This window comes from Mus musculus, chromosome 7 (genome assembly GCF_000001635.26).
Source record: "Mus musculus strain C57BL/6J chromosome 7, GRCm38.p6 C57BL/6J".
Taxonomy (NCBI): Eukaryota; Metazoa; Chordata; class Mammalia; order Rodentia; family Muridae; genus Mus; species Mus musculus.
The window spans coordinates 132827457-132855214 of NC_000073.6; the positions used below are offsets into that span (position 1 = coordinate 132827457).

The 27758-nt window shown below is 40.6% G+C and overlaps 1 protein-coding gene across 3 annotated transcripts; it reads right to left on the reverse strand.

The window, feature by feature from the left end:
* Eef1akmt2 (EEF1A lysine methyltransferase 2) lies at positions 1 to 25843 on the reverse strand. Of its 3 annotated transcripts, NM_028095.1 has the most exons (6): positions 25043 to 25191; positions 23970 to 24035; positions 23139 to 23253; positions 9644 to 9751; positions 3904 to 4120; positions 4 to 426 (listed from the first exon to the last, which is right to left on the reverse strand). In NM_028095.1, exons 1-6 carry the CDS (start codon positions 25150 to 25152, stop codon positions 308 to 310), a joined length of 735 nt encoding a protein of 244 aa, NP_082371.1. In that variant the 5' UTR covers positions 25153 to 25191; the 3' UTR covers positions 4 to 307. The 3 variants fall into 3 exon arrangements, with proteins under 3 accessions (NP_001334558.1, NP_082371.1, XP_017167811.1); XM_017312322.2 differs by lacking the exon at positions 3904 to 4120 and having other exon boundaries at positions 8 to 426; positions 23135 to 23253; positions 25043 to 25843; NM_001347629.1 differs by lacking the exons at positions 3904 to 4120; positions 9644 to 9751 and having other exon boundaries at positions 1 to 426.
* Positions 25844 to 27758: the final 1915 nt, after the last annotated feature.

The following is a 27758-nucleotide window of genomic DNA, read 5'->3' on the forward strand; positions in this document are numbered from 1 at the left end:
TTCTTTCTATAAATTCATTTACTGCTTTGAAGTTCTCAACTGATTAACAGCTACAGAAAACTGTCATAAATCACAATAAAAAATTTATATTTTAAATACAAAAGAAAATCTTAAATTATTCTTAGTTGATATCTAAGTACTGATTCCCATGCGTGTGGCTTCCCATCAACCCATTATTCCTATTCAGTCTGTGTAGCCTGGGTACTTACTAAGTACTATTTGCACTTACTAAGCCTGGGTACTTACTAAGCACTATTTGCACTTCCTTCTTCTGTATCAGGTTGACTTTGCAGTTTCTTCTAGAAAGCTAACTGATTTTGTCCAAGGAAGTCCCCCTTTTTTGAAAAACCAAAGCTGCTACAGTGTTTCCAGATCTACCTCCAAAGCTGAACTTGGGTGTTGGCAGCTCTTCAAAAAGTTCAAATCCTATAAAACAAAATTAAAATATTTGTTAGAGATATCTGTACTAACAATATTCTTTCACATCTTTTCTAAACTTAATTTTGCAATTATTTTCCAGCTTACCCCCAATTTTTTTTTTAAATAAACAGGAAACAAAAAGGACCAAACACAACTGGCAGGGAAGTCTTTCCTCATTTCCTGTAGTCCTGCTTGCCATTCCCTCCTTCCATCTCCCTTAGTCTATTTCACTATCTCCTTGGTAGGAAGTAGCTGTGACACACTGAGTTACTGTCACATGCTAGTACTGCTTCTTATGTGGCTTTATACGTAGGAACTCAATCACATCAGAAAGAGAATGGTATGTAGACCATGCCAGCCTTGAACTCACAGACCCACTGCTTCTGCCTCTCTGTGCCTCTGCCTCTCTCTCCCTCTCCCTGCCTGCCCCCCCCCCCTCTCTCTCACCTCTGCCTCTCTCACTGCCTCTCTGCCTCTGCCTGAGAATGTTGGGATTAAAGGCAGGCAGCACCACCACCACCACCACCTGACATGATTTTCTTTTTTCATTAAAAATAAGAGGGAAGCAGGGCAGTGGTGGTGCATGCCTTTCCAGCACTTGGGAGGCAGAAGCAGGCAGTTCTCTGAGTTCCAGCCAGGGCTACACAGGGAAACCCTGTCTCAAAAACAAAACAAAACAAAACACAAAACTCATCAGAGAATTTCAGTGGTAGAATCCTTTGCCTCCTATGTATGAGGCTTGAATCTGGAATAAATAAAACAAATAAATAAACAAATAGCATAAAGACATTTACATTGTATGAACAGGACTACCAAGGAAAACTGCACAATTCCTTTCAAATATAGAAAAATCAAAAAACCAAAGACCCTTAAAAAGACTGGCAGAGTGTGGCACATGAACCCACAGATACTGCGGCAGCACACACACAGGCCCTCAAAAGGTTCAAGCCACGCAGTCTCAGCACTGAGAGGCTGATGTAGACACAGGCTCTACACAACAAGCTATTTGTACTTAATACCCACTGGCAAAGAAAAACTCAGTTCTCGACAATGGACTGTCACTGGACTTCCGGACAAAACCCATACCCAGGAGTAGTAGGCCAACACAAAACATAGTCACAGTATTTTGGTAGAGTTTTTGTTGTTGGTTTTGTTTTGTCTTGGTTTTATATAACATCAAACTCAGAAGTCTGCCTGCTCTACCTCTGGAGTGCTGTGATCAAAAGCCTGTGCCACCAACACACGGCAACTTTTTGTCTCCTTATGCTCTGTTTAGGCACTTTTGCGTTTTTATTTCTATTTCCATTTTTGTAGAGATTTTGCTGTTGGTTTTGTTGTTGTTGAATTTTTTTGGTGTTTTTTCCCCCCCTTCTGGGTTTTATTTTGGTTTTTAATTTGTTTGTTTGTTTGTTTGGGGTTTTTGTTTTTGGTTTGGTTTGGTTTGGTTTTTCAAGACAGGGTTTCTCTGTATAGCCCTGGCTGTCCTGGAACTCACTTTGTAGATCAGGCTGGCCTCAAACTCAGAAATCCACCTGCCTCTGCCTCTGTCTCCCAAGTGCTGGGATTAAAGGCGTGCAGGGCCACGCCCGGCTTTTTGGTTTTGTTTTTAAAGAAAAAAGAAGATAAAGTTGGGTGGATAAAGCAATGGAGAGAACCTAGGAGAAGTTAGGGGAGGGGAGGAAGCGTGATCAAAATACACGGTATGAAATTTTTTTTTTCAATTAAAAAAGAAACAGATTAGTGAGGTGAATTTCATTCTAAACCAGCTTAGATTGACTGCAGCAGCCAACCTAAGCAGCTAAAGCGGAGGCCTTCAGTAGGCTCTGCAGCAGAGCTCCGCTGCTGTCTTGCATCTAAGTCCAAGCACCATTTTCTAAGTAAATCAATCCTTAAAACTCATTAATGCTATGTGATTGTTTCTCTAACACCTCCTATTATAATATTTTCATTATTATAATTTTCTATTTAGTTCTAAAACTGAATATAATATAGAGTTTACTTAACAGTTCTCAGACACATTCACATCTTAAAGCATAGTGTTCCAGGGTAAAGCCTGTCCCTCATTACCAAAAACAGAGCAATGTGCTTCTGTCTACCGGTCCCGGGTGAGGAGAGAACACCCGCACTTAAGAACCAAGACAGGAACTTGCTCTGCACAGAACTCTCGAGCATTTATTAAAACTGCCGAGCTTTGCAAAGAAGGAAGGATTATTGCTAGAACCGAACAGTTCTAAGAGAAACAAATGTAGCATGTAGGGTAATAAAATGAACGACAAAATAAAAGACAGTAAATCTCACACAATTCTAGTTTTCTAAAAGTAACAGTAATGAAGCCAAAAGCTCGTATTTTCAGGAACAAACACTTCAGGTTTTCCATTATAAAACCTACCAAGGTCACTGCATGTACACAAGGGGACACAGGATATATTCTCTCTGCCTAGTCCTTTAATACTAAAAGGAAGACAAAATCTAAGATAGGTGCATTCAATATGATGCAACATGGTTACAGAAAACAGTGTGCAGGAAACTCTTGAGGTAGCTAATCTCTCATCAGCTGTGACGGGTCAAAATGTAGCCAAATATTTAGTCTAGAACCATTTACTTAATACTTCATCCCAAAAATTCTTTCCATTCCTCTATAAAATAATTAGTACTAACCTGAAGAAAGACTCTAAGGAAAAGGCAGACGAATACCAAAAAAAATTTCAAAATACTTTCCCAGGAATGCCTGTGTGCTACATGAATAAACTAGAAGGTAAAAATACTTCTTAAAGTGTCCAAGGAAGAAACTGAGAAAACTTCAAATGTTCTCTGTATAGCTATAGATTCTTAGTGCTCACAAGACTCCCCATTAGTAGTAGAGTCTTAATTACCTTTGGCTAATGAGACAGAAAAAGTCCTGCCTGACATAAAAAAACAAAGGGGACTTCCTTAAGAACCAGTATGTAAAACTGCTATACATTCCCCATTTCATTTCTGTGCAATATTATAAATAATTGCTCCATATATACTGGAAACAAAAAGACAAATCCTAAATACTTAAATGACCCCTAAAGCAAATCATATAAACTACATATAAAACTAAAACATTGGTCATGTACTTCCATTTGTATGATTATAGATTCACAAATAAGTTGGTGCACTGAAGTCAAAAGCATAGTGCATGTGCTCTGAGTCTCTGGACAGCAGATCATACAGCTTAAATAAAAGATTGCATCGCTTAAATAAAGAGCTTGATCTTTACAAGCTCGTAAATTTTAGTACTTAACTGCCAGGATTTCTGGGAAAAATGTTAAAAAGGTCTCTGGATCCCAACCAATTTACTTTTCTGTGCTCTGTATACACAGTTCAAAGTTATTACCAAGGTCATTAACACAGAAGAAAAGCAGGCAATTCCCACAAGCAGAAATGTAAAATACTGTACCCACAGGGGAGCCGAGCACAAGTATAAAACCTAAGGAAGCACACATTCAAAACGGTTACCTTCACTGAATGCATCTAGCAACTCTGCCTTGGTCCAATTACATGAGGTTATTAGAAAAAAGCCTTTTACTTCCAACACCCTGGAGAGAGACATCACATACTGCTTCCTCTTCTCAATTGCATTGTCAGGATTAAGACTTATGGCATCGTAAGTCCCTTTGTCAACACAAACATGAAATCCAGAAAGCTTTGTAGAGGGATTCAAAAAGTCTTCTACCTATATTAAAAATGAGTGTCCATATGAGAACAATTAACACAATTTTTACATAACTTAAAGTGACAGCATATAAAAGTTTAGAGATAAAAGGGCCCATTATGATGGCCCTTTACATATAATAAACATATTTTGAACTTTATAGTGAAGTTTTATGTGCTTTGTTTCCTAGATCATTAAAGCCAAAATTAGAAGAGAGGTTGATAGTGTTTCCTGGACATTTCAAATCTCTACAAATTTGGAAACAAATCAAAGCCAGGAATACTGGCTCAAAAGCCCAGTTTATAAAAAGTTGTTTCTTATGAAAATATTCAACATATTTATCAAAATGACAAAATTTATTTGGAACCCAAGTCATTGGAAATAAGACTTATGGCTTATACTACCACTTGAGCGCCTAAAGTAAACAAGGAATTATCAAAAGTTCCTTTGTTTTGATTTAGCAGCTCACAAAGCTACTAATGGATAGAACAAAAACCAAGAAGCCTAAGAAATCAAGGGACTATTTAAACTATGATTACTTAACTCAGTAAATGTCTTGCACTTTAGCTTTTAAAATTCATCAGTATCCTGGTTTTAATAACCTAATACAACTACAATATTTGAAATTGAGATGTGCTTCCATTTTATAATACACAAATTTACCAATGAATTTAATTCTAAAATACTTTTAAAATCAAGCAATTAGCCGATTATCATTCATATAATTTTAATTAGTAAGTAACTATCTAAAACAATTCCCCTAAAGTGGACACTGTGTATTGGTACTGAGCTGCTTCCTTTGGTGACGGGGTCTAACACATGCAGCCCAGGCTCTCCGAGATCTACTACAGTTGCAGGTGCACCAGCACGCTACCCTCGACAAGTACTTCGATTAGAAGAGGGAATTTCCCACTCTCCATACCCAAAGTATAGAATTCATGACATTTGAATCAAAACAAAGACTCCATGAAGAGCTTCCTCAGCGGGAAGGAACATCCTCACCCTAAGCCCCTGTACGACATTCTGGTATTCCAAAGGTGCTTCATGACACTTCTACTTATTAAATATAGGATACAGCAGCAAGGGAGAGAGTAAAGAAATCTGTGTTGGAATAGAATAACCTTGTGCTTTCTACAGGGAGAGACAAACAACAAATAAGCTGCTATTGTTGAAGAGAATCATCCAGAATACACACATTGGAAACCTAAACACAGTCACATGCTATCAGGATTAGGAAGAGATCCCTGGAAGGTGACTGAGTCATCAAGTCTCTCTCTTCGTGAACAGATTAATGGGCTAATGAGGGGCTGGCTTTGTTATAAAGGAAAACTCTCTGGCTTACTTGCTTTGCTATGGCACAGAAAGAAGGCCCCTTATCACATCATTTAAGAATCCTAGACTTTTCAGCCACTAGAACTGTGGAGTTAATAAACTTCTATGCTTTACAAATTACCTAGTCTATGTTGTTCAGTCATAGTAACAAAAAGGTAACAAAAACAAACTCATAAAGGAAGTATTTCAAGCAGCTGCAGAGATACAGTTTGGGTTCTGCTCTTATGAAAGAATCATATCAGGTTGCTTACAACTGCCTACAATGAAAGCTCCTGGAAGTTTAATGCTTCTGCCTTCACATGCACACATTCACATGCACCCACATGCACACTCACATGCACCCATATGCACACATTCACATACACACACTCACATGCAACAACATGGACACTCACATGCACCCATATGCACACATTCACATGCACACACTCACATGCACCCACATGCACCCACATGCACACTCACATGCACCCATATGCACACATTCACATACACACACTCACATGCAACAACATGGACACTCACATGCACCCATATGCACACATTCACATGCACACACTCACATGCACCCACATGCACCCACATGCACACTCACACCCACCCACATGCACACACATGCACACACTCACATGCACTCACATGCACACTCACACCCACTCACATGCACCCATATGCACACTCATACACACCCACATGCACACACTCCCATGTACACACTCACATAGAGACATTTTTTTCAAACTTTCAGACTCAGTGAGTAAGAGCTTTTGTCACCAAGCTAGGCAATCTGAGTGAATTTCTAAGACTGACATGATAGTTAGAACTAACTCCCTCAAGTGTCCTCTGACCTGCACAAGCTTGCAGGGGTGCATCCACACACCACACAAAATAAACAGATGTATGTAGTAAGATAGCAATACTATTTCAGATAGGGCCAGCAGAATGGCTCAGCAGGGAAACCTGAAAGCCTAAGTGTTAGCCCTGGGGTCCATATGATTAAAGGAGAGAAGCAATTGGAGCAAGCTGATCTCAGATCTCAATTCACAAACACATTTATGCCCACACAAGTATACACACAAAAATAAAGCAATTTAAATTTTAAAAAATAAATTACAACCATTTAATAATGGTATACCATGAAACAGCTCTTTAAAAGTGTTTCAGCGGGCGTGGTGGCGCAAGCCTTTAATCCCAGCACTTGGGAGGCAGAGGCAGGAGGATTTCTGAGTTCGAGGCCAGGGTGGTCTATACAGAGTGAGTTCCAGGACATCCAGGGCTACACAGAGAAACCCTATCTCGAATAAACAACAACAACAAAAAAAAAGGTGTTTCAGATACAGTGCTATTAAGAAAGCAAAAATGGGGCCTGGAAATAAGCCACTGGCTGCTCTTCAGTGGTTTCAGGTTTGGTTCTCAGCACCATCACCTACTATCACCTGTAACTCAAGACATAGGGACTATGCAGCCATCTTCTGGCCTTCTCAGGCAAAGCACTAATACACATCAAAATAAATAAATCTTAAATAAAATAAAAATAGGGCCTGAGCTCAGGAAATAAAGGCACTTGCCACCAAACCCAACAAACTGAGTTCAATCCTGAAGCCCACATGCTGAAAGGAGACCCTCTACTGTGCACATGTATCCAACACACACACACACATACACACACACACACTCACACACACACACACACAAGTAAAGGAGACCCTCTACTGTGCACATATATCCAACACATACTCACACTCTAAAAGAAACCCTTCACTGTGTACTGTGGCACACGTATCCACCTCACACCTACAATAAATACATGAGTGTAATTTTAAAGAGGAAAAAACAGCATGGTGGTACATGCCTGTAATTACAGCACTTGGGAAAGCAGAGGCCCAGGAACCAGAAGCTCAGCTACATAGCATGCGGGAAGCTGGCCTGAACTATAGAAGATCCTGTCTCAATAGAATAAAACAAAACAAAGAATCATGAGCCAGCCAAGATGATGCATCCTATAGTCTGTCTTTACAAAGTGAAGGCAGTGAGATTCTTAGGTCAGTTGAGGCTACAAAGGGAAGCACCCTAATCTTGTGGGGTTAAAAAAGAAAAGAAAGAAAGAAAACACTAGTAAGATTGTGAGTGACTAGGAAGATAAATCATATATATATATATATATATATATATATATATATATATATATATAAAATCAGCCTGAGCACACGCCTTTAATCCCAGCACTTGAAAGGCAGAGGCAGGCAGATCTCTGAGTTTCAGGCCAACCTAAATTACAGAGCAAGTTACAGGACAGCCAGGGCTACACAGAGCAATGCTGTCTCAAAAATACAAACAACAACAAAAGCAGCCTAAAGGGGCTGGAGAGATGGTTCACTAGTTAAAACTGGCTGTCCTTCCAGAGGACCCAGGTTTGATTCCCAGCTCACAACCATCTGTAACTCTAGTCCCACAAAATAGAACACCCTCTTCTGGCCTCCTCAGGGGCCAGGCATACAGATGGTACATAGACATACCTGCAGGCAAGAAATTTGGGGGAAAAGAAAAAGAAAAAAAGAAAGAAAGGGAGAGAGGGGAAGGGAGGGGGGAGAGGGGGTAGGGAGGGAGAAGGAAAGGGGTGTGGGGAGAAAAGCAGCCTTGAAGGCCTCTCTAAGGAGGTGCTATTTCAACAGAGATGTGAATAATGGGAACAAACTTGGCCTGCTGAGAAACCTAAGGAAAGAAAGGCAGAGATAGCAAGGATAAAACCTTAGACAAGCTTAACACATCTCAAAAACAATACAGCCAGCGACTGAAATACTGAATAAACGGAAAGGGTTAAAAAATGAGAGCTAGTGAACCAGGCAGTGGTATACACACCTTTAATTCAAGCACTAGAGGGAGACAGGGGCAAGCAGATCTCTGAGTTCAAGACCAGCCTAGTCTACAAAGCAAGTTCTAAGATAGTCGGGGCAACATAGAGAAACCCTGTGCAAGGAAAGAAAGAAAGGAGCGCAGGCAGGCTAAAGACGGAGTACAGCGGCAGAGTGTCTGTCTAACACATGCCAGAGAATATATTTGACTCTAGCACAAGGACAGACTTCCGAAAGCTAGCTGTAGCCGTTAGGTTCCGTGCAGAATGCAAAGGGGACCCAATGGAGGTCTGTGAACAAAACAGTAATGTAAGCCAATTTTCATTTTAGATCAAAAATACTACTTTGTGGTAGGTACATGGATCTGAGGTCTGTAAGCTTGAGAGTGGTGAGGCAAAATGATTGAAAGAAAAGAGAAGAATTGTGGTCGACTCCTTGTGTTTTAAGTGTTCTAGTTTCCTTTTGAGCAAAAGTAACTCTGAGAGGAAAGGGCTCATTTTATCTAACACTTCCAGGTTATAGTCCAGGAATCTAGGCAGGAAGGCAAAGGAGGAACCTAAAGCTAGCTCACACTCTGACTTACTCACAGGCTTATGCTTAACTAGTAGCTTCCTTATAGCGCCCAGGAATACTAGGGATGACACGTCTCACAGTAGACTGAGCCTTCCTGAATCAATTAGTAATCAAGACAATGCCCAAAGATATGCCCACAGGCCAATCTGATCTAGACAATTCTTCAGTAAGGCTTTTATCTCTGGTGACTTTAGGCTATACAAAATTGGCAAAGCTAACAAGGATGAAGAATTAAATAACAATGTTCGGCAGAACATCCTATACATTTATAAGTTGACTTTTTAAAATAGAAGTCATTTTATTTGAGACACAAGCATAACCAAATCCCGCCATCCTCACAGTTTAAGTGGCTGTAGCCTTCCTTCTGGTGGAACCTCAGGCAGAAAACAGTACCACAGGGACAGCTAGCATTTATAACTTTTTAATCTGATTAATCCAGAGCCAGCTACTGTATGATCTTGCAAACATACATGGAAGATATTGTATGAACACACACATATATACATACACAAAGAAGAATACTTTCCAACAAAGCATAGTCTTACATGCCTAACATCCAGCTAGACAGGCAGAAGAAGGCAAGTTTGAGGCTGGTCTGGAATACACAGTAGGACTCTGTCACACAAAATGAAAGAAAAAATTTCCGTAGACTAGATTAAAATTTTAGTATTTACTTTTAGATGTTTCAGTTTGTATTAATTTATAAATGCAAAAAAGTAAGCAAATGAACATTGTAACATTTAAACACTATAGCTTATTTTAAAATATTAATATAATTAATAGTTACCTTCAAGTTAATGTTAGATAGCCCTTCTTTCTCTAAAATACTTGCAGAAAGCTTAATTGCAGAAGGAGAATAATCAATCCCAGTTATATTAGAGAAACCATGTTTCACCTAGAGACAGAGAAATAATTTCATAATTTAGTTTAAAACAGTATTTTTTACTTATGAGCTATCATATTCTTTGAATACTAGAGTAATTTTAACTTTGCTGTAGATCAAATGTCATAGAATATCCAGTTATTCGCATGTTTAAAGTTTTTATTATATTCTATACAGAAAGCAAAAGCTTAAATCCACAACAAATTTTTTGCTTTTGTAATATCTGATTTCTTTTCAAAAGGAAATTTATTTTCTCAAAGATAATATGTAAGCCTTTGAGCTGAAAATATAATATTAACTTCTGATGCTGTTATGCTCAAATTCACACAAGAATTTATCTCACATTTACTTAACTCAATTAAGTTATATGAATAAATTAAATGTATATGTAGTGAGTTGGTTTTAAGTTATTTTGCTTCAGCAAATTATAAATTATTTAATTCTCTACCAGCCACATAATTTACAAATAATACACCTGTATAGCATTTTTTTCACTTTTTCAACTATTTCACATATTCTATTAGATCTTTGTGAAAGACCTGAGAGAGGCTCGGCAGGACCCAGTTTCTGCAGAGAACGAGACAAGGATGACTAGGCTTGAGGGTTTACTATCTGCTGGGCAGGAACCTCCTCAGATGTGTGGTGCCTATGGCGAAGGCATAGTGGCTTCTGTTCTTTACCCACACCCAATTATGCTGTTTATTATGATAAAATAATTTCAAGGGGCTGGAGAGATGGCTCAGTGGCTAAGAACACCGACTACTCTTCCAGAGGTCCTGAGTTCAAATCCCAGCAACCAAATGGTGGCTCACAACCATCTGTAATGAGATCTAATGCCCTCTTCTGGTGTGTCTGAAGACAGCTACAGTGTACTCATATACATAAAATAAATTAATAAATATTTAAAAAAGGAAAGTGTTTAAAAATAATAATTTCAAAAGAAATAGAAACAACAAAAGTAGCAAAATATGGTATGGACTGAAATTCTCCCGTGGGCATCATTATTTACTTCCTTCAAAAGCTAACATAGTGAGAGGCTGGAGAGATGGCTCAACAGTTAAGAGCACTGGCCACTTTTCTAGAGCTCCTGGGTTCAATTCACAGCAACCATGTGGTGGCTCACAACCATCTATAATGGGATCCGATGCTATTTTCTGATATGTCTGAAGACAGCTACAGTGTTCTCATATACATTAAATAAATAAATAAATAAATAAATAAATAAATAAATCTTTAACAACAACAACAAAAAGGTTAACATAGTGCCAGGCATGTGATACACGTCTTTAATCACAGAACTAGAAGGTAAAGGCAAAAAAGATCTCTGTGAGTTTGAGGCCAGTCTGATGCTCCAGACCACCCAAGGCTACAGAGTGAGACCTTGTGTCCAAAAAAAAAAAAAAAAAAAGAGGTAACCTGCATATGACTTAAAAATAACTGAAAACACTTTTCAACCTTAAGGGGCTGAGTTGTAATCTAAACTCAAAACACACAACACCAGTTATTTTTCCACTTTCATTTTTCCTTTTGCTTTGTTTTTGAGACAGTCGCTCTCATTGTATAGTGTGGTCGAGGCTGATCTCTGACTTGCTATGAGCCTAAGCTGACCTCTAATTTCAGAGCCTCCTGGCTCTGCTCCTGAGTGCAGGACTACTGAGGAGCACCACCACACCCACCTTCCTTTCTGTTGTGATGGGAAGGGCTGTCCTCTCAGCCACCTCCATCTACCACAGCCACCGAAAGACAGCCATTTTCTTCTCATTTCTCACAATTCCTTCTCTAACAGATGGAAAACCTAACATGATTCTTTTAGCAGTTCCTTCTACCGTGACTGTTGACCCTTCATTACAACTTAAAAAATTATGCTGATGTTTTTGGATTCTATAATAATCACTCAGAGCCTCAAAGCTATCAGCAATGCTTTTCCTATTCAATTATTGCACCACGTAAAAAAAATAAATGGACACTCTAAGAAACAATCAAAACTCAAGGAGGAAACTGACATTAAAATAGGCCCCAATGGGCCTGTGGAAGTGCACATCTTTAACCTCAGCACTTGGGGGGCAGAGGCAGAGGCAGGCTGATCTCTAATTTCAAAGCCAGCTGGGTCTACAGAGTGAGTTTCAGGATAGCCAAGACTACAATGAGAAAACCTATGTGTGTAGGGGAAAGAACAAAATGATGCAGGACAGGCCCTCAAGACCCAAATGAGAGAATTACCAGAGACAGATTTTAAAACAAAAATAAAAATGACATGTACAATAACTAAATCAAGAAAGTCCAGGTATAGGTTTGATGGATTAGACTCTTTTTTTTTTTCTTTTTTTCTTTTTTAAGACAGAATTTCACTATAAAGCCCTGACTAGCTTAGAACTCATTATGAAGATCAGGATTTTTTTTGTTTTATTTTGTTTTGTTTTTTGTTGTTGTTGTTGTTGTTGTTGTTGTTTCAAGACAGGGTTTCTCTGTGTAGCCCTGGCTGTCCTGGAACTCACTTTGTAGACCAGGGTGGCCTCGAACTCAGAAATCCACCTGCTTCTGCCTCCCAAGTGCTGGGATTAAAGGCATGCGCCACCACCACCACCCCCCGGCTGAACAGGGTGACTTTAAACTCAGATATTTTCTTAACTCTGCCTCTGGAGTGCTATGATTAAAGGCATGTTCTACCATGTCCAGTTTGTGTGATATTATTTTTTAAGAATTAGTAAAGAAAATATCCCTGTTCAAAACAGAATGACAAACGACAAAGAACCATAATGATCTAACATGGCAACCTATATATATAAGATCTAAAATATTTACAGATATAAGTGATCCAAGAAGGGGAAAGAAACCAGAATGGGCAAGAATAAGAAACAGCAAATAACTGACATTTTCCAATCCTGGCAAAGGGACCCAAGCACTTCAAATGAAATTGAGATGCAAAGAAACAAAACCATATACATCACAGTATTTCTGATGAAAACTAAAGAGGGAACTCTAGAAAGTACCAGAGAACAAGAACAGAGAAACAAGAAGACACATTACTTCCTAAGAGCAAACCTAAGGGTGTTGTCCAGCTGACAGTCATGAAGAATGGGAGCCAGAAGACAAGCAAAGAAAAATACCAATCTAAGATTAGATAGCAAAACCACCTGTCAAGATGTAAAGAAGCAGGGCTGGAGAGATGGCTCAGTGGTTAAGAGCACTGACTGCTCTTCCAGAGGACCTGGGTCCAAGCAACCACATGTCGGTTCACAACCATCTGTGATGGGAGTCAATGCCTTCTTCTGGTGTGTCTGAAGACAGCAATAGTGTACTCATATACAGTAGATAGATAGATAGATAGATAGATAGATAGATAGATAGATAGATAGATAGATAGACAGACAGACAATTCTTTGGGCTAGAGAGATGAGTCAGTAAGTCAAGTGCTTGCTGCACCAGGGATGAAGACCTGAGTTCAAAACCTCAGAACTCACATGAATCTCAAAAAGTCAGATGGGATGGCATGCACCTGCAATTCTAGTATCCTACAGCAGCAGCTCTAAACTGTGAGTCATAAGTCCTTTGGGGGTCGCATATCAGATATTCTGCATATCACATACTTATGTTACAATTCATAACTGTAGCAAAATTACAGTTATGAAGTAGTAACAAAATACTTTTATGGTTGGGGGTCACCACAGCATGAGAAACTATATTAAAGGGTTGCAGCATTAGGAAGGCAGAAAACCACTGTCCTAGAGGAATATGAAAGGTGAAGACAGGCGAATCCCCAAAGTGTGCAATGGAGAACAAGAGACCCTGTCTAAATCAAGGTAGGAAGTGAGAACAAACACCCAAGCCTGATCCTACCTGTACAGAGGCACCTTGACATGCACACACATGCAGGTATACAAGCAAATTTAAAAAAATGAGACAAAAAAAAAATACTTGTAAGTCAGATGTGGTACACAACTTTGATCCCAGCACTCAGGAGACAGAGGCAAGTGGTCTTGTGATCTCTGTTTTGTTTTGTTTTGTTTTGTTTTGTTTTGTTTTTTTAAATAAAAAGAGCCACCAATTTTATTTTCACACTTCACAACACAAGTGAAAACTATTCTTTTTTAACCCCATTTTGACCTCCCCAAATTTATTCTCTCTGCCAGAAAACACTCAGGCTCAGTCAGCATCATGATCTCCTAGTGAAATAAAAAACTGATAGAGAGCCCTACTGCGCTTGTCTGTCCGGCTGAGTCACTCCAGGGCAGTGGGAAGCATCATCTGACAAGTGGGAGGCATGTGGCCTCCCAGGGGTAGCCTCATTCCAGGAGCAGATGCCACGGGCCATCAGCCGCAGCATGGATGGGCCTTATCAGTTCAGCACCGCTGGAAAATGATGCACACAGCCAGGACTGACAGGACATAGGATGTTAACTAGTGTGACAACTGAAGGCTCAAAAGAGGAGCCAGATCTCTATGATTTTGAGGTCAGCTTTGTCTACATAAATGAGTTCTAAGCCAGCCAGGATTGCATAATAAGAACTTGTCTCTAAACAAATAAATAAATAAATAAATAAATAATACTGGTAAGACTATGGAAAAATTTAAACTCTCATTTACCATTGGTAGAAATGTAAAAGCAGCCGCTGAATAAAACAATCTAGTCATTCCTGAAGTCCAGCAATTTGACTCCGCAATTCCAATCTTATGTAAATACTCCTCAAAAGAATGAGAACATATCTCCACACAAACTTATACACAAATTTTTACAATAGTAAAGCAAATAGAAAAAAACCTAAAATCCAGTAACAAGTGTACACACACACAGTGGTATAGCCATACGATGGAATACTTTTCATCCACATAAAGGAATAAAGTCCTGACATGGTACAATGTAGACTGGTCTTTTTAAAAATTATACAAATGAAAGAAGCCAAACACAAAGGATACATGTGAAATATTCAAAACAGACAAATCAGCTAACACAGTGGCATGTGTCTGTAACTTCAGCACTTGGTAGGCTAAGGCAGAAAGCTTACATCAAGTTCCAGAATAGCTTAGACTACACAGTGAGAGTACTAGGTCAGTCAAAATATATAAGACTTTACCTTTAAAGACAACAAGGTCCGGGCAGTGGTGTCGCACGCCTTTAATCCCAGAACTTGTGGGGCAGAGGCAGGTGGATTTCTGAGTTCAAGGCCAGCCTAGTCTACAGAGTGAATTCCAGGACAGCCAGGGCTATACAGAAAAACCCTGTCTCAAAAGAGCCAAACAAACAAAAAGCATAGTGTGTGGATGGATAAATAATGTGAGACACAGCCACATAACAGAATGCTCAGCAATAACAAACACACCCCAGACCCAAGCATCCTAGCACCAGGGAGGCAAAGGATGAAGATTGTAGGCCAGAGGTTAAATATCTGGCTACTAGCAGTTTTGTGGCCATTCTGAGCTCCAGAGACCTTATCCAAACAAACAAAAGCATGACTATTTAGGGGACTAGAGAGATGAGTCAACTGGTATAGTGTTTGTTGCTCAAGCATGAAGACATGAGTTGAACATCCAGAACCCACATAAAAGTATCACACATCTATAATCTACATCTATAATCTAGCACTGGGAAAGAAAAGGCAGGAGGATCTCTAGAGCCAAGCAGAGGGATCAGTAAGCTTCGGGGTCAGTGAGAGGCTATCTCAGAAAAATAAAAAGTGGAAAGAGCAAGCAGGATGGTTTAACAGGCACAGGTGCTCACTGCCCAGCCTGACAACCTGAACTGATCCTCAGAACCAGCTAACTCCACAAAGGTGTCTTCTCACCTCCACATGCACACTCCCAAATACACAGCATACAGAAACACAGGCACACATAAGCAAAATAAATGACAGAATTAAAAAAAAAAAAAAACGTGGAGAGTGACTGAGAAAGACACCCAATGTTAACTCTTGGCCTACACAAAATTGAGTAAGTAAAATCCAAAAAGTCTACAGGTAAAATGAACAGGTGAATAAATATGTGCGTGAGATGGCTATAAAAAGAATCCTACACAGCCAGACAGCAATGAAAATAACCAACTACTACAATCAGCACCAGAATCTTCCAGAATGTTATATGGAAACCTTAGTTCTACTGACACACTCAAAACCACGCTAACCAATTTAGGAAGTGAAGACCCAATTGGCTAACCTGCAGAGGACACTGGTTACTTTTTCTGAAGAAGAAAGCTGACCACGGTGACCACTGTGTGGGTGTTCAGACAATCTACTGAGCTGCAGACATTTCACTCCTGAGCTCTAAAGAACACCCTTGTTTTGTTTTGATGTTTAAAACTGTTTCAAGAAATGTTACTCTGCCTCTCTCCTCACTATGCCTAAAAAGGAAACTCAGCTTTTACACAATGCAAAACACAGTATGGTAGCCAACTTGAACTTAATCTACAGCTCTATCCTTACTCCACACAAATTACATCTTACCAATTACTTAAAGGCACAAGACCTATGCTGCTTCAACTTTCATGTACTTAGTTCTCGTTATCCAGTATTTTCTCTCTGTAATTACACTCTGCCCACACTCACTTAGATTCCCTCCCAATTTGGATAGTAATTCCTCAAGACCGTTCCTCATCCCCCCATTTCCAATGCTGTTTCCTCTTTTATACTCAGTATATCCAATATCACATATAATGAGCTACAACTTAACTCTCTGTCAGCCCATCCTATATTATACTATAATCCAAGCACAAGAGCCACACTTTCAAGCTCCCAGTACCGTATTTGTATGTGGTAGTCAACAGTCAATCTCAATCTTTTGTGTATCCCTAAGTGGCTCAGTTAAAGGCACTTGCTGTCAAGCCTGACGTCCAGAGTTCAATCCCTGAAACTCACACGCTAGAAGGAAAGAATGGATTCCCTCAAGTTGTCCTCTGACCTCCACATGGGTACTGTGATAACACATGCACACACATATACACACACACATACAACACATAAATATATAAATGTAACAAAAAATTTTAAATAAGAAAAATCAGTAAGCTAGATGGTGGTGGCACATGTCTTTAATCCCAGTACTTAAGAGGCAAAAGCAAGTAGATCTCTGAGTTCAAGGCCAGGCTGGTCTAGTGAGTTCCAGACACAGCATGGACTACACAGAGAAGTCCTGTCTCAAAAAAAAAAAAACAAAAACAGAGAGGGAGAGGAGGAGGGAGAGAGGGAGGGAGGGAGAGGGAAGGAGGGAGGGAAGGAAGGAGGAAATGGTAAAACCACCTAAGATGATACACTTCCTGCATAACAATGACCACTATAAACACAGGATAATACTGATAGAGGAACTTGTATCAAACCTTGGGTACATAAGAAATGTATTTTTATTAAGCCATATAATTAGCTAAAACGAAGAATACATGCCCTATTAGAATTGCAAACAACTCCTTTTAAACTATTTTTAAAAAATTTATATACATAAATGTTTTCCCTGCATGTATGTATACCATAAACATGCCTGGTGCCTATGGTGGCCAGAAGACTTAAAATAATCCCTTGAACTGGAGTTGCTGGTGGTTTTGAGGGAGCCCATGCTAGAGCTGAACCTGGGTCATCTGCAAGTGGCAATGACTCTGAAGCAACAAGCAACCTCTTCAGCCATATATATATATATATATATATATATATATATATATATATATATATATATATGCAGATTTCTAGACCTGAACTAAGAGCAGCTAATACAGATCACCCAGTCTACACCCGCAAGAGAAAATGAAGCCCAGAAAAATTAAGCAGGCTTGCTCAAGGTAAAGACTATAACCAAAATAACCAAGACCAGGACTCTAATCCCCTGGGGCTTCTCACTTAGGGAATTAGGTCCTAATCACCAAAAACAATCTCAAGCAACATAATCCCAAATGACGAAACCTCAAAAGACCATTACCACTAAATATAAAATCCTACAAGATCAAGAATCTCAAAAATAACTCTGGGAAAAATCATTTTTAAAACTCTTTAAGCCAGGCATAGTGATGTACATCTGTAACCTCAGCACAGAGGGGACAGAGGGATTTAAGAAGTTCAGAACATCCTCAGCTACAGGGTAAGCTAGAGGCCAGCCTGAGCTACATGAGACTCTACTCAAAAGAACAACAATAAACAAAATAAAATATTGAAAAGGCATTTACTTAAGGGCTGGAGACATCACTCAATGTTAGACAAACTGTATCCATGGGAAAGCAGGTCATCCAGCATTGTGGCACAGACATGTAATCCCAGCCCTCAGGAAGCAAAAAAAAAAACCACCAAAAACCAGCTAGAGGACCTGAGTTAGGAGGCCAGGCTGGTAATACTATAAGACCTTACTTCCTTACTTCAAAAACAAGACAGGGGGCTGAGCATGAGAACGCGCTCCTTTGATCCCACAACTTGGGAGACAGAGTCCAGTGGTTCTCTTATGAGTTTCAGACCAGCCTAGTCTACAAATCAACGTCCAGGCCAGCCAGAGCTACACACTGACCCTTCTCAAAGGACAAAAATAAAAATAAACACAAGCTGGAGAGATGGCTCAGTAGCTAAGAGCATATCCTGCTCTTGCAGATGTTAAGTCAAGTTCCCAGCACTCACATAATGGTTCACAACCATCTCTAACTCTACATAGACTCAAGTAGATGAAACACCATTTATATAAAACAAATAAAAATTAAAGTTTAAAAGTAAACCCACATTAAGTTTTGTTGTAATTTTCAAACAAAGAAAAATAAACTTTCTGAAACTGTCACAAATGCTAAAAAAAAAAAAAAAAAATCCCCCCTCTTCATTGGCTAATATTAGTGTCTCTATGCACAGGCTGTTTACCACTACACCTACAACACTGTGATGATTCAAATCTAAAAAAGGTATAAAAACAACTATTATTCTGTTTTTGTTGCTGTTTGCTTGTTTGTTTTTGAGACAGGTTTTTACTGTTCATCCTTGGCTGGTCTGGAATTCTCAGTATAGACCAGGAATGCCCTGAACTCACAAAGAGCCGCCTGCCTTGGTCTCTGCCTCTGGCCTCTGAGTGCTGCAGTTAAAGGCGTGTCTCATTATGACTTGCCTAAATTACAATCAAGTCTTTAGACATTTCATACAAAATGATGCAAATGAAATATATAGCAGAGGAAAATGAATAATTATTAAAAAACTGGTGATTTAAAATCTGGGAATAAACAAAAAGTAAAAAAAGACATGAAAATCCAACATATAAGAAAAGATAGATTATGAACAAGAACAGAGAAGTAGTCCCTAAGTGCTGACCGACTTTCAGAAGTCTCACATCAAGGTGAGTTTTTGCCTTAATTGGAGAAATAAACTTATTTATTTTCTTGGGTAATGTTCTCCTGAAATTCTATAGCTTACATAAAGCAACATAACTTCCTATCAAAAAGCTCTACCTTGACTGGATCCATGGCTGAGATGTTAAAAGTGCTTTCTGTTCTTCTGGGGAACCTGAATTTAGCTCACAGCACCCACCTAGCTCCGGAGGCTCCCAACTCCCTGCAACTCCAACGCCAGAGGATATAACAACCTCTTCTGGTCTCTGTGGGCATCGTCATACATACAGCAAACACAGGCACTTAACGGAATAAAAAGTAAATCTTTTTTAAAAGTAATGAAAAGGGGGGTTGGAGCTGGGCAGTGGTGGCGCACACCTTTAATCCCAGTACTTGGGAGGCAGAGGCAGGTGGATTTCTGAGTTTGAGGCCAGCCTGGTCTACAGAGTGAGTTCCAGGACAGCCAAGGCTACACAGAAAAACCCTGTCTCAAAAAAATAAAAAAAGGGTGAGGGGGGGGCTGGAGAGATGGCTCAGTGGTTAAGAGAATTGACTGCTCTTCCAGAGGACCCTGGTTCAATTCCCAGCACCAACATGGCAGCTCACAACTGTCTGTAACTCCAAGATCTGACAACCTCACACAAACATACGAGCAGGCAAAAACATACCAAGGTGAATAAAATAAAATAAAATAAAATAAAATAAAAATAAATAATTTTTTTAAAAAATGTCATCTTCAGCACCATGCCTGTGTTGTTTTGGGCACTTAGCGATTTTCTTCCTTATGGACTCAGACATGGGCCACAAATTCAACACACAAAACTGGTGAACAAACACCATGACTGGGCACCTGAGAATCTTCAAACCACTCAGCAGTATCACTGCCTTCATCATGCAAACATGCCTTCAATTCATCAAAAGCTCCTAGCATCTCACCAGCAAGAAGTAATGCCAATGAAGACAAATGGTACTTCTTGTGTATGAATATGTGGATACAAGTGCACAAGTGTTCTTATCTGTGTGTGCATGAGTGTAGAAGCAAAAGGTCAACACTGGGAACACTAGGTAACTTCCTTAAATGTTCATCTTTTCTTCTTTTTCATTTCTGAGCTAGTATCTCTCATTAAATACATAGCTCAAAGCTCAAATGACATATTTATTTTTAAATGTATATGGGTGTTTGCCTATATGCATATCTGTGTATAACCTGTGTGCCCGGTGCCCACCTGGCCATCAAACCTTCTGAAACTGGAGTTACAGACAGTTACAAGCCACAATCCCTGGGAACAGGATTACAGAGGGTTATATGAGCTGCCATGAGGGCTCTAGGAAGTAAACCCAGATCCCCTAGAAGAGCAGCCTGGAGTTCATCACTACTGTGATGCACGGCCAAGGTATTCATTTACCTGCATATTCTGTTGTCTATGGCTCTGCCACTGTAAGCACTTGATCGTAATTGAATTTTCTCACAAATGCACTGGCTGAGCGGAAGAAACAAACACTTTACTGGCCACACTTTAAAATTCCCTTGCAGAAGGCTGGGCTGCACCTAAGCCCTCACTCATCTGCCATTACTGTCTTGGGATGCAATTTAAGCTCATTTTCCAAAGCTTCAAAATCTTTTCAAAGCTTCACTTTTTCTAGGTATTAATACACAACAAAGCATTAAGTTTTAAAATGTTTAACCCTAACAGGGGGTGAGTTTTATATCTTTTTAAATGGAGATAGTTTCGAAATGCAGTTTGGGCCATCCATTAGCCAAAGTGAGGTATTCTGCAGTTAGACTTGATAAATATGTGTCTTCTTCAGGAGGCAAGCTGAGCTCTTGCCCAGAAGGCCAGTGAGCTGCTCCAGTGCCTCCTGACAAGGACATCCTTTGCAAGGAACACAGTGCAATGCCATAGCGGCAGCAACACACAACTGAGTCATTCCGGAAAGAAGACTTTCTTGCAGTCATTCATTCATGTGCTTTGGTGTTTTGCTTACATGTATGTCTGTATGAAGGTGTCAGATCTCCTGGAACTGGAGTTACAGACAGGTGTGAGCTGCCACACAGGTGCTGAGAATTAACTTGGGTTGGAATTGAACTTGGAAGAGCAGCCAGCGCTCTTATTCACTGAACTATTTCTCTAGCCCCCTAAATATTTTTGGTCCCCCAGTCCAAAATTTTTTTGTTCAGAGCTGAGGACTGAACCCAAGGCCTTTCTACCACTAAGTCAAATCCCCAACCCTGGTTTTCGTACATTTCAAACCACCATTTTAACTGTGATCTCTTCAACACTGCACTGTCATTTGAAGACTATTTCAGTTGCCAAATTCTGTTAAGCATGTATGTTTGTTTGAAGGTCTGGTTGTTACAATTAAAGAATTTCCACAGTACCAGTAATTAGCTTTAAATGTTTTTTAATTTGCTGGGCATGGTCACACACAGCTTCAATCCAAGCACTAAGGAGGCAGAAGCAGGCAGATCTCTGTGTGTTTGAGGTTAGCCTGGTCTAAATAGACAGTTCCGGGATAGCCAAGGCTACACAGAGACACTGTCGCAATTAAAAAAAAGAAAGAAAAAAAAAACTGGAAAAAACATTTACACGTAGTGTGTTTGTGTAAGTACGTGGGTAGCCCCTATGGAGGTCAGCGGGTAAGTAACTAACATACTTGATCAGTTCTCTGCTTCCACACATTTCAGGAATCAAACTCTGGTGGGCAGGCTTGGGGGCAAGCATCCTCACCCACTGAGCTGTCTCACTGACCCAAGCTTTAAAACATTTAAACCATTAAGTAGCTCTATATAATTAAATTATCAAAGCCTTGGGGACAGTATGATAGTTCAGCAGGTAAAGGCACTTGGCTACCAAACCTAATACATATACACAAACAAATATTCAAAATTAAGATATTGCAAAACCTGCTTGCAAGGGAACAATTTTTCAGATTTCTTTCATTGTATTCTAAGGAATACAGTAAGAAGGAATTATGCTGCTTCCCCAAAACCAAATTATTCGTAGTAAAAGTATCTAGAGACAAAAACCAGTAAGAGATATAGATTTGAAAGGGGTTTATTAGAGGAAGTGGTTCACACAATTATTGTGACTGAGAAGTCTCACCGGCTGTCTGCCAGGGAATGTCAGTAGCCTGACTTAGTTCAAGCCCAAATGCCTAGGCAGCAGTGAAGCTAATTAACGCTCAGTCTGTGGCTCAAAGCCCAAAGATGTAAGACCACTGGTGTAAGCCCTCGGGTCCCAAGGCCAAGAGTTTCAAAACATACAACAGCAAAAGAAAAGTGTTCTAACTTTCAGAAAGACCAACTTATCTGCTCTGGTTGTCCTTGACAGGCCTCAACCTACTGGATAGTGTACACTTATACTGAGACAGCCCTTCCCTTACTCCAACCAGACTCAGACATTAATCTCCTCTGGAAGCATCACATAAATATCCTAAATAATGCGCAATCAGGATTTTTGGTATTCACCACACCTAACGTGACACAACTACCCTACATAGGACTATAAATGGTCTCACCCCCTCCACATGATTCAGCTTTCTAGGGCCTATACACCCTTTGCTTTGGAATACAGCGATTGAGGTTTTCAGAATTCTGGTTTCCAGAATTTCAACATTCAAGATTTTACTCTTTCAAGACTATGACCTTTGAGATTTTATGCTCCTAGGACTCCAGCATTCACTAGACATGTGGGAGTTCATCTTTCAGGATTACGTCTGACACCACCATGTATCGAGTGCTTTCCACAATCCAAGCAGTCGGTCGCCCTTTTCTCCCAGGTGAACACTCAAAGTCAGTGTTCCAACTGATTTCTGTTTCACAGTTAGATGGTAATCTCTTAACTGCAACACTTCTTTAAACATCCATCTTAGAAGTTGGCTCAAGGGCTGGAGAGATGGCTCAGCAGTTAAGAGCATTGACTGTTCTCCTGAAGGTCCTGAGTTCAAATCCCAGCAACCACGTGATGGCTCACAACCATCCCTAACAAGATCTGATGCCCTCTTCTGGAGTGTCTGAAGACAGCTACAGTGTACTTACATAAAATAAATAAATACATCTTAAAACAAAAAACAAACAAACAAAAAAACATAAAAAGAAATTGGCTCAAACATATGAATACTAAAAGTACCAACAAGTTCAACCAGGAAAACACCATTTCCAGTTCCAATATCAAGCACTGAGGCATCCAATGGGATCTTGTGTTTCTGCATCCACCGTATTAGTCGGTTCATACTCTCTTCCCCAAACCTGTTAGAACAGAATACAAAGAGCAGAGAGACAGCAAAAGTTACAACTACACGTTAAGCTGTTTATACCATAGCGCTCACTTAACGCCGGTCCTGAAAAATGACAGTAGCACTTTATCTTTATCGTTACTTAGGATGCTGCACCTCTAAAAATGGAACACCCAGGATATGTGGATATTATACATATTTATGTATATACCCACAGGTAACATAGAAGTATACTATATCTATAAACACACATATTCTATCTACAGCAACATTAATCCTTAAACATGGTGCCCTAATAACTCTGCCTTTTTGGACATCAGCAAATGCTGGTTCTTACTTTCTAAAAAAAAAAGAAAATGACAACTATGGAACGAAAGCAACTTTCTAGCGCTATGAGCAATGTAAGTCTGGGCCATTAAAACAGAAAAGACGCATTTAAAAGCTGTCAGTAAAGCCAGAGGCAGGTGGATCTCTGAGTATGGGACTAGCCTGGTCTGCAAGTGAGTTCCAGGACAGCCCAGGCTATCAGAAAAACCTTGTCTCAAAAAAAAAAAAAATAAAAAATAAAAAATGAGAACAAGGAGAGAGAGAGAGAGAAATTGATTTTAAAGCTGTCACAGAAGCCAGATTCAGCCCCGAGCTTCTGAAGAGCTCAAGGCTGCTTTGTTGTTTTAAGTCCACATGTTCATGCTCTCACACCCACACAAACAATTCCTCAGCTTAACTTACCAGATTTCTCCTGTATCCCCATATTCTTGGAATGTTCTCAGTTCTCTCTCATAAACAGCATCCCAACTATATAAACAATGAAATGTGAAGCAAGAATCTCAAATTAAACTGTCTTTTGTGAATTAAACAAATATTTCCATTGAAGTTCATGGCTCCTTACAACAGCCTTAAACATTATTAGTGTTATCAATAAATGCATATAGTGCATTTAAAAAAATTCCTTGGGTTAAAAGAATAAAAATTATGGATAAGCAGGATGAATCGTACAAGTACTTATACCCATCGGATGAACACTCCTATACACATTTTATCTTAAATAAAAAGGGGCAATTGTCCAAGGATCTCTAAGTCTCAGTCGCAAGTCCAAAAGTGAACTGCACAAACTGAGTTTGTTACTCCAAAGTTGGTCTTCTATATGCAGATCCAGGATTTTCTAATCAGTAGGTCAACTGTTTGCTCACAGTGAACGCAGCCAAGATAAAATGAACTTAAAATTAAGTGCTACAACAGTCTCTGCCTCTCCCTGTATTCTAGTTCGCCCATTAAATCTTTTCTTAATCCTCAAAACTGCAACCCTTCCCATTATCATCCGCTTTCTCTTCCTATTTCATCTCTAAAATCCCTGCTCCCTCCTCTAAAATTCCCTCTCATCTTAATGCCTAAACCCCCTCCCCGCACTCCTCTATATGCTTATCCATTAATTTCTGAGATTCATCTTTCTTTCCCCAGAACCCCTACCATCTATCTCCCTAGCTCCCAGTTTAGAGCATCTTCCATTTCGACTACCTCCTGCTCCGGGATCTCACAGCTCTGTGGGGACCTCTCTCGGGCCTTTGTATAATGTTGCCCAACTCTCTCCCCCCTTTCCCTCAGCCAGATTCCAGACCCCTACACGGACTCCCCAAGGGCCTCGGGTGGGCTTGCATCCCTTGAAGTGCTTGGGGAGTGCTTGCGATCTCGCCCCTTAAGCCACCACAGGTCGCCTCCGCCCTCCTCCCTCAGGCCCCATTCAGGAGAGGGCGCCATCTCCTTCCGGGCCTCAGACGCCCGCTCACCCTCCCCGCCACACTCACTGCTCTCGTGTCCCCAGCGCGGACGGGACGAAGTCATCCGCCGCGGAACTGCCCTCTGGAGATTGCGCGGGGACCACAGCACCGCTGTGGCCCTCAGCATCCGCGTTCATGTCGCTCTGCGCTCGAAGCCGCCATAGAGACGCGATTTGGGCAGAGGGGAGGCGCGGACCTGGCCTCTCTAGGCAATAGGAGGCTGTCTCTCTAATGCTCCAGACCAGACCTTGGGAGGCCAAGCACAGCAAAGAACCGAGGCTGCTTAGAGGCCGCTAAGTGTGCAATGCTGGCTAGAGAAGCCAAGATAGCCTTCCAGCCAACATTACATTTACCCCTTACTCTCTAGCTCTCAAAGTGACCAAATCTGGGGACTGCTGTCTGTAAGTCATCGTTCAAAATACTGCACTTTGGAAAACAAGCTGCCGGAAACCACAAAAACCGTCTGAAACGCACAGCCTTCAGCCCAAATGCTTGTCATCTCACTCTTTCAAGACCTATCTGGAAAGTGGATAGGGCGGCCGGCCTCATTGCATTGCTGCCTTCCCGACCAAAAGACTAATTTCATTTGTGGCTAGAATTATGAAAAATGAACTGATAAAACCGGCTGACCTTTTAAGAGCTAATGGCCAAGGAATTGAATGCCTTTGGGCCACCCAGGGTACCACCACCAGCCATGGAATTATGATAAAATGAGTACAAATACTAGGGGGCCTCAGAGGTTCTTGCTCTGTCCCCAGCTAGTCATCTGAGCCTGTCCAAATCTCAACCTCTACATGCTTTAGTTTGTTCACTCTAGTTTGCTCAAAATAAAAAGATACTTGTTCTTCAAGTCTGATTGAACCTGAGATATCTTATGCCTAATGGTCTGACTACAGCCAGTAGTTCTGCAATACAATGCAAAAGATCTTAGGTGTCAGATCTTGTCTGTACTAGCCATGAAATACTCAGATAAACATGGTTCAATGTCTAAGGCAAGGATCTCAGAGGCCCCTAGCAAGCTGCCTTCCAACAAGAACTTGTTTCCAGGACTACGTTTCTGTTGACTTCGAAGACAGAAGCCCAGTAACAAGTCCCTTGAGGCAAACGGCAACACATGTTGCCCTCCCAGTTTGAGCAGTTCGTCTGCTCCTATACATGGTGTTCCAAGATCTTCTGGCAGTAAAGAATAAAGTAAAGGGCAGATGGAAATCCATGTACATAGTGATTAAAGAACTCAAGAAAGAGCGTAAGTAACCTTATTACAGAGCACTAAAACCACCGGATACCACAGCCAATTAGTGCTGCCCTGGGCAAGTAGCTGTTTTGATCTTTTCTAGACTCTAGATGCTACAGAAAGAAAGCCTGAGTGTGACAGACTGGGTCTTTAAAAGTTTTAGGTTTTAATTAAGAAGCATCCATGAAAGATAAGCCCATCTTCAGCCTCATGTCTTGCCAACAGTTAAGATGTTTTTGCTGTGTGTGATGAAAGCTATAAACAGTTGTCGGTATGGAGCCCTGGGGGAGGTGGGGGGACCCAACATGGTTTATACCAAGTTTCTTCTCTGGCTCCAGGAAGGATTATTCTGGCTGCTTAGTGCTGAGGACTGTGGGGCACCACCTCTGATCACCCAGGGAAACGGGATTCTTGGCTGGGAGAGAGGTTCCACTGGGTAAGCTGCCTAGCACCAGAGAGAAGCAGAACTATAGGAGGGACACAGCCCCTCCCACTGAGCACCACTTGTGTGAGGCCACAGGCAGACTTGTAGAACTTGAGGTTGCCAGCGTCGGTTCTGTTTTGATTTGTTTTGTTGTTTTCTCTGTGCACAGTGCCCACTGGTAGCTCCTCTGGAACCATGCTTCCCAGAATCCTTAAGCACTTCCCATTTGACATTCCGTGGTCATAGGGCAGAGCTTTCCCTTTTCTGACCATGCAACACTCAGGACCAGAGAACACACTTCTAGAACAAGCTCCCTTCTCTGCCCCCATCTCTTCCTTTTGCTTTGATGTGAGCTTTTGAAAGGGGACACTGGGCAGTTGTTTCTTGAGTTAGAACACCCCCCCCCCCCGCCCCGCACGCCATGTTTTAAAGCATCACTGTGGGCAAGTTCTTGAATTTCCCCAGGTCAGTTTGTGAAGCCTCTATTATAACAAGCATAATAGTGGCACCTGTCACACAAGACACTCTGAGAATACATATGAGATTAGTCCAGCCAAATACAACCTGTCTGACACATGAGAAATAGTCAGTAAATCTAAGTTCTGGTTCTGCAACTATAAAATGGGGCTTAAAAAGATGCCGCTTCAAAGAGATGTCAGGAACTGCAAGTGAGCATACTGTATGTTTAGAGAGCTTAGAAAGGGCATGGCATATAGTCAGGGTTCAGAAAATGTCAGCTCTTATCTTTACTACAGGTTGGGCATCTTTGCTTTAGTTGGCTTTCCTTGTGCTGTGATAAAATACTGACCAAAAGCATCTCATCGAGAATAGGGTCTATTTGGCATACAGATTGTACAGCTCATCACTGAGGAAAAACAAGGCAGGAACTCAAGCAGAGTCCACAGAGGAACACTCACTGCATTGCTCCCCACGCCTTGCTCCTATAGTAGCAGCAGCAGCAGCAGCAGCAGTAGTAGTTACAATACACAATAAGCATATAATAAAATTTTTAAAGAAAGAGTCTGTCTAGATGGTGGTAGCCCATGCCTTTAATCCTAGCTCTACAGAGTGAGTTTCAGGGCAGC

Excerpts from the sequence above, each read along its gene's own strand:
- Eef1akmt2 (NM_028095.1), bottom strand. The coding sequence starts at position 25,152 with ATGAACGCGGATGCTGAGGGCCACAGCGGTGCTGTGGTCCCCGCGCAA. Across the intron at positions 23,254-23,969 it reads GGGGATACAGGAGAAATCTG|GTTTGGGGAAGAGAGTATGA; the intron begins GTAAGTTAAGCT and ends CTGTTCTAACAG. Across the intron at positions 9,752-23,138 it reads GTGTTTTCCTGGTTGAACTT|GTGAAACATGGTTTCTCTAA; the intron begins GTTGGTACTTTT and ends CTCTGTCTCTAG.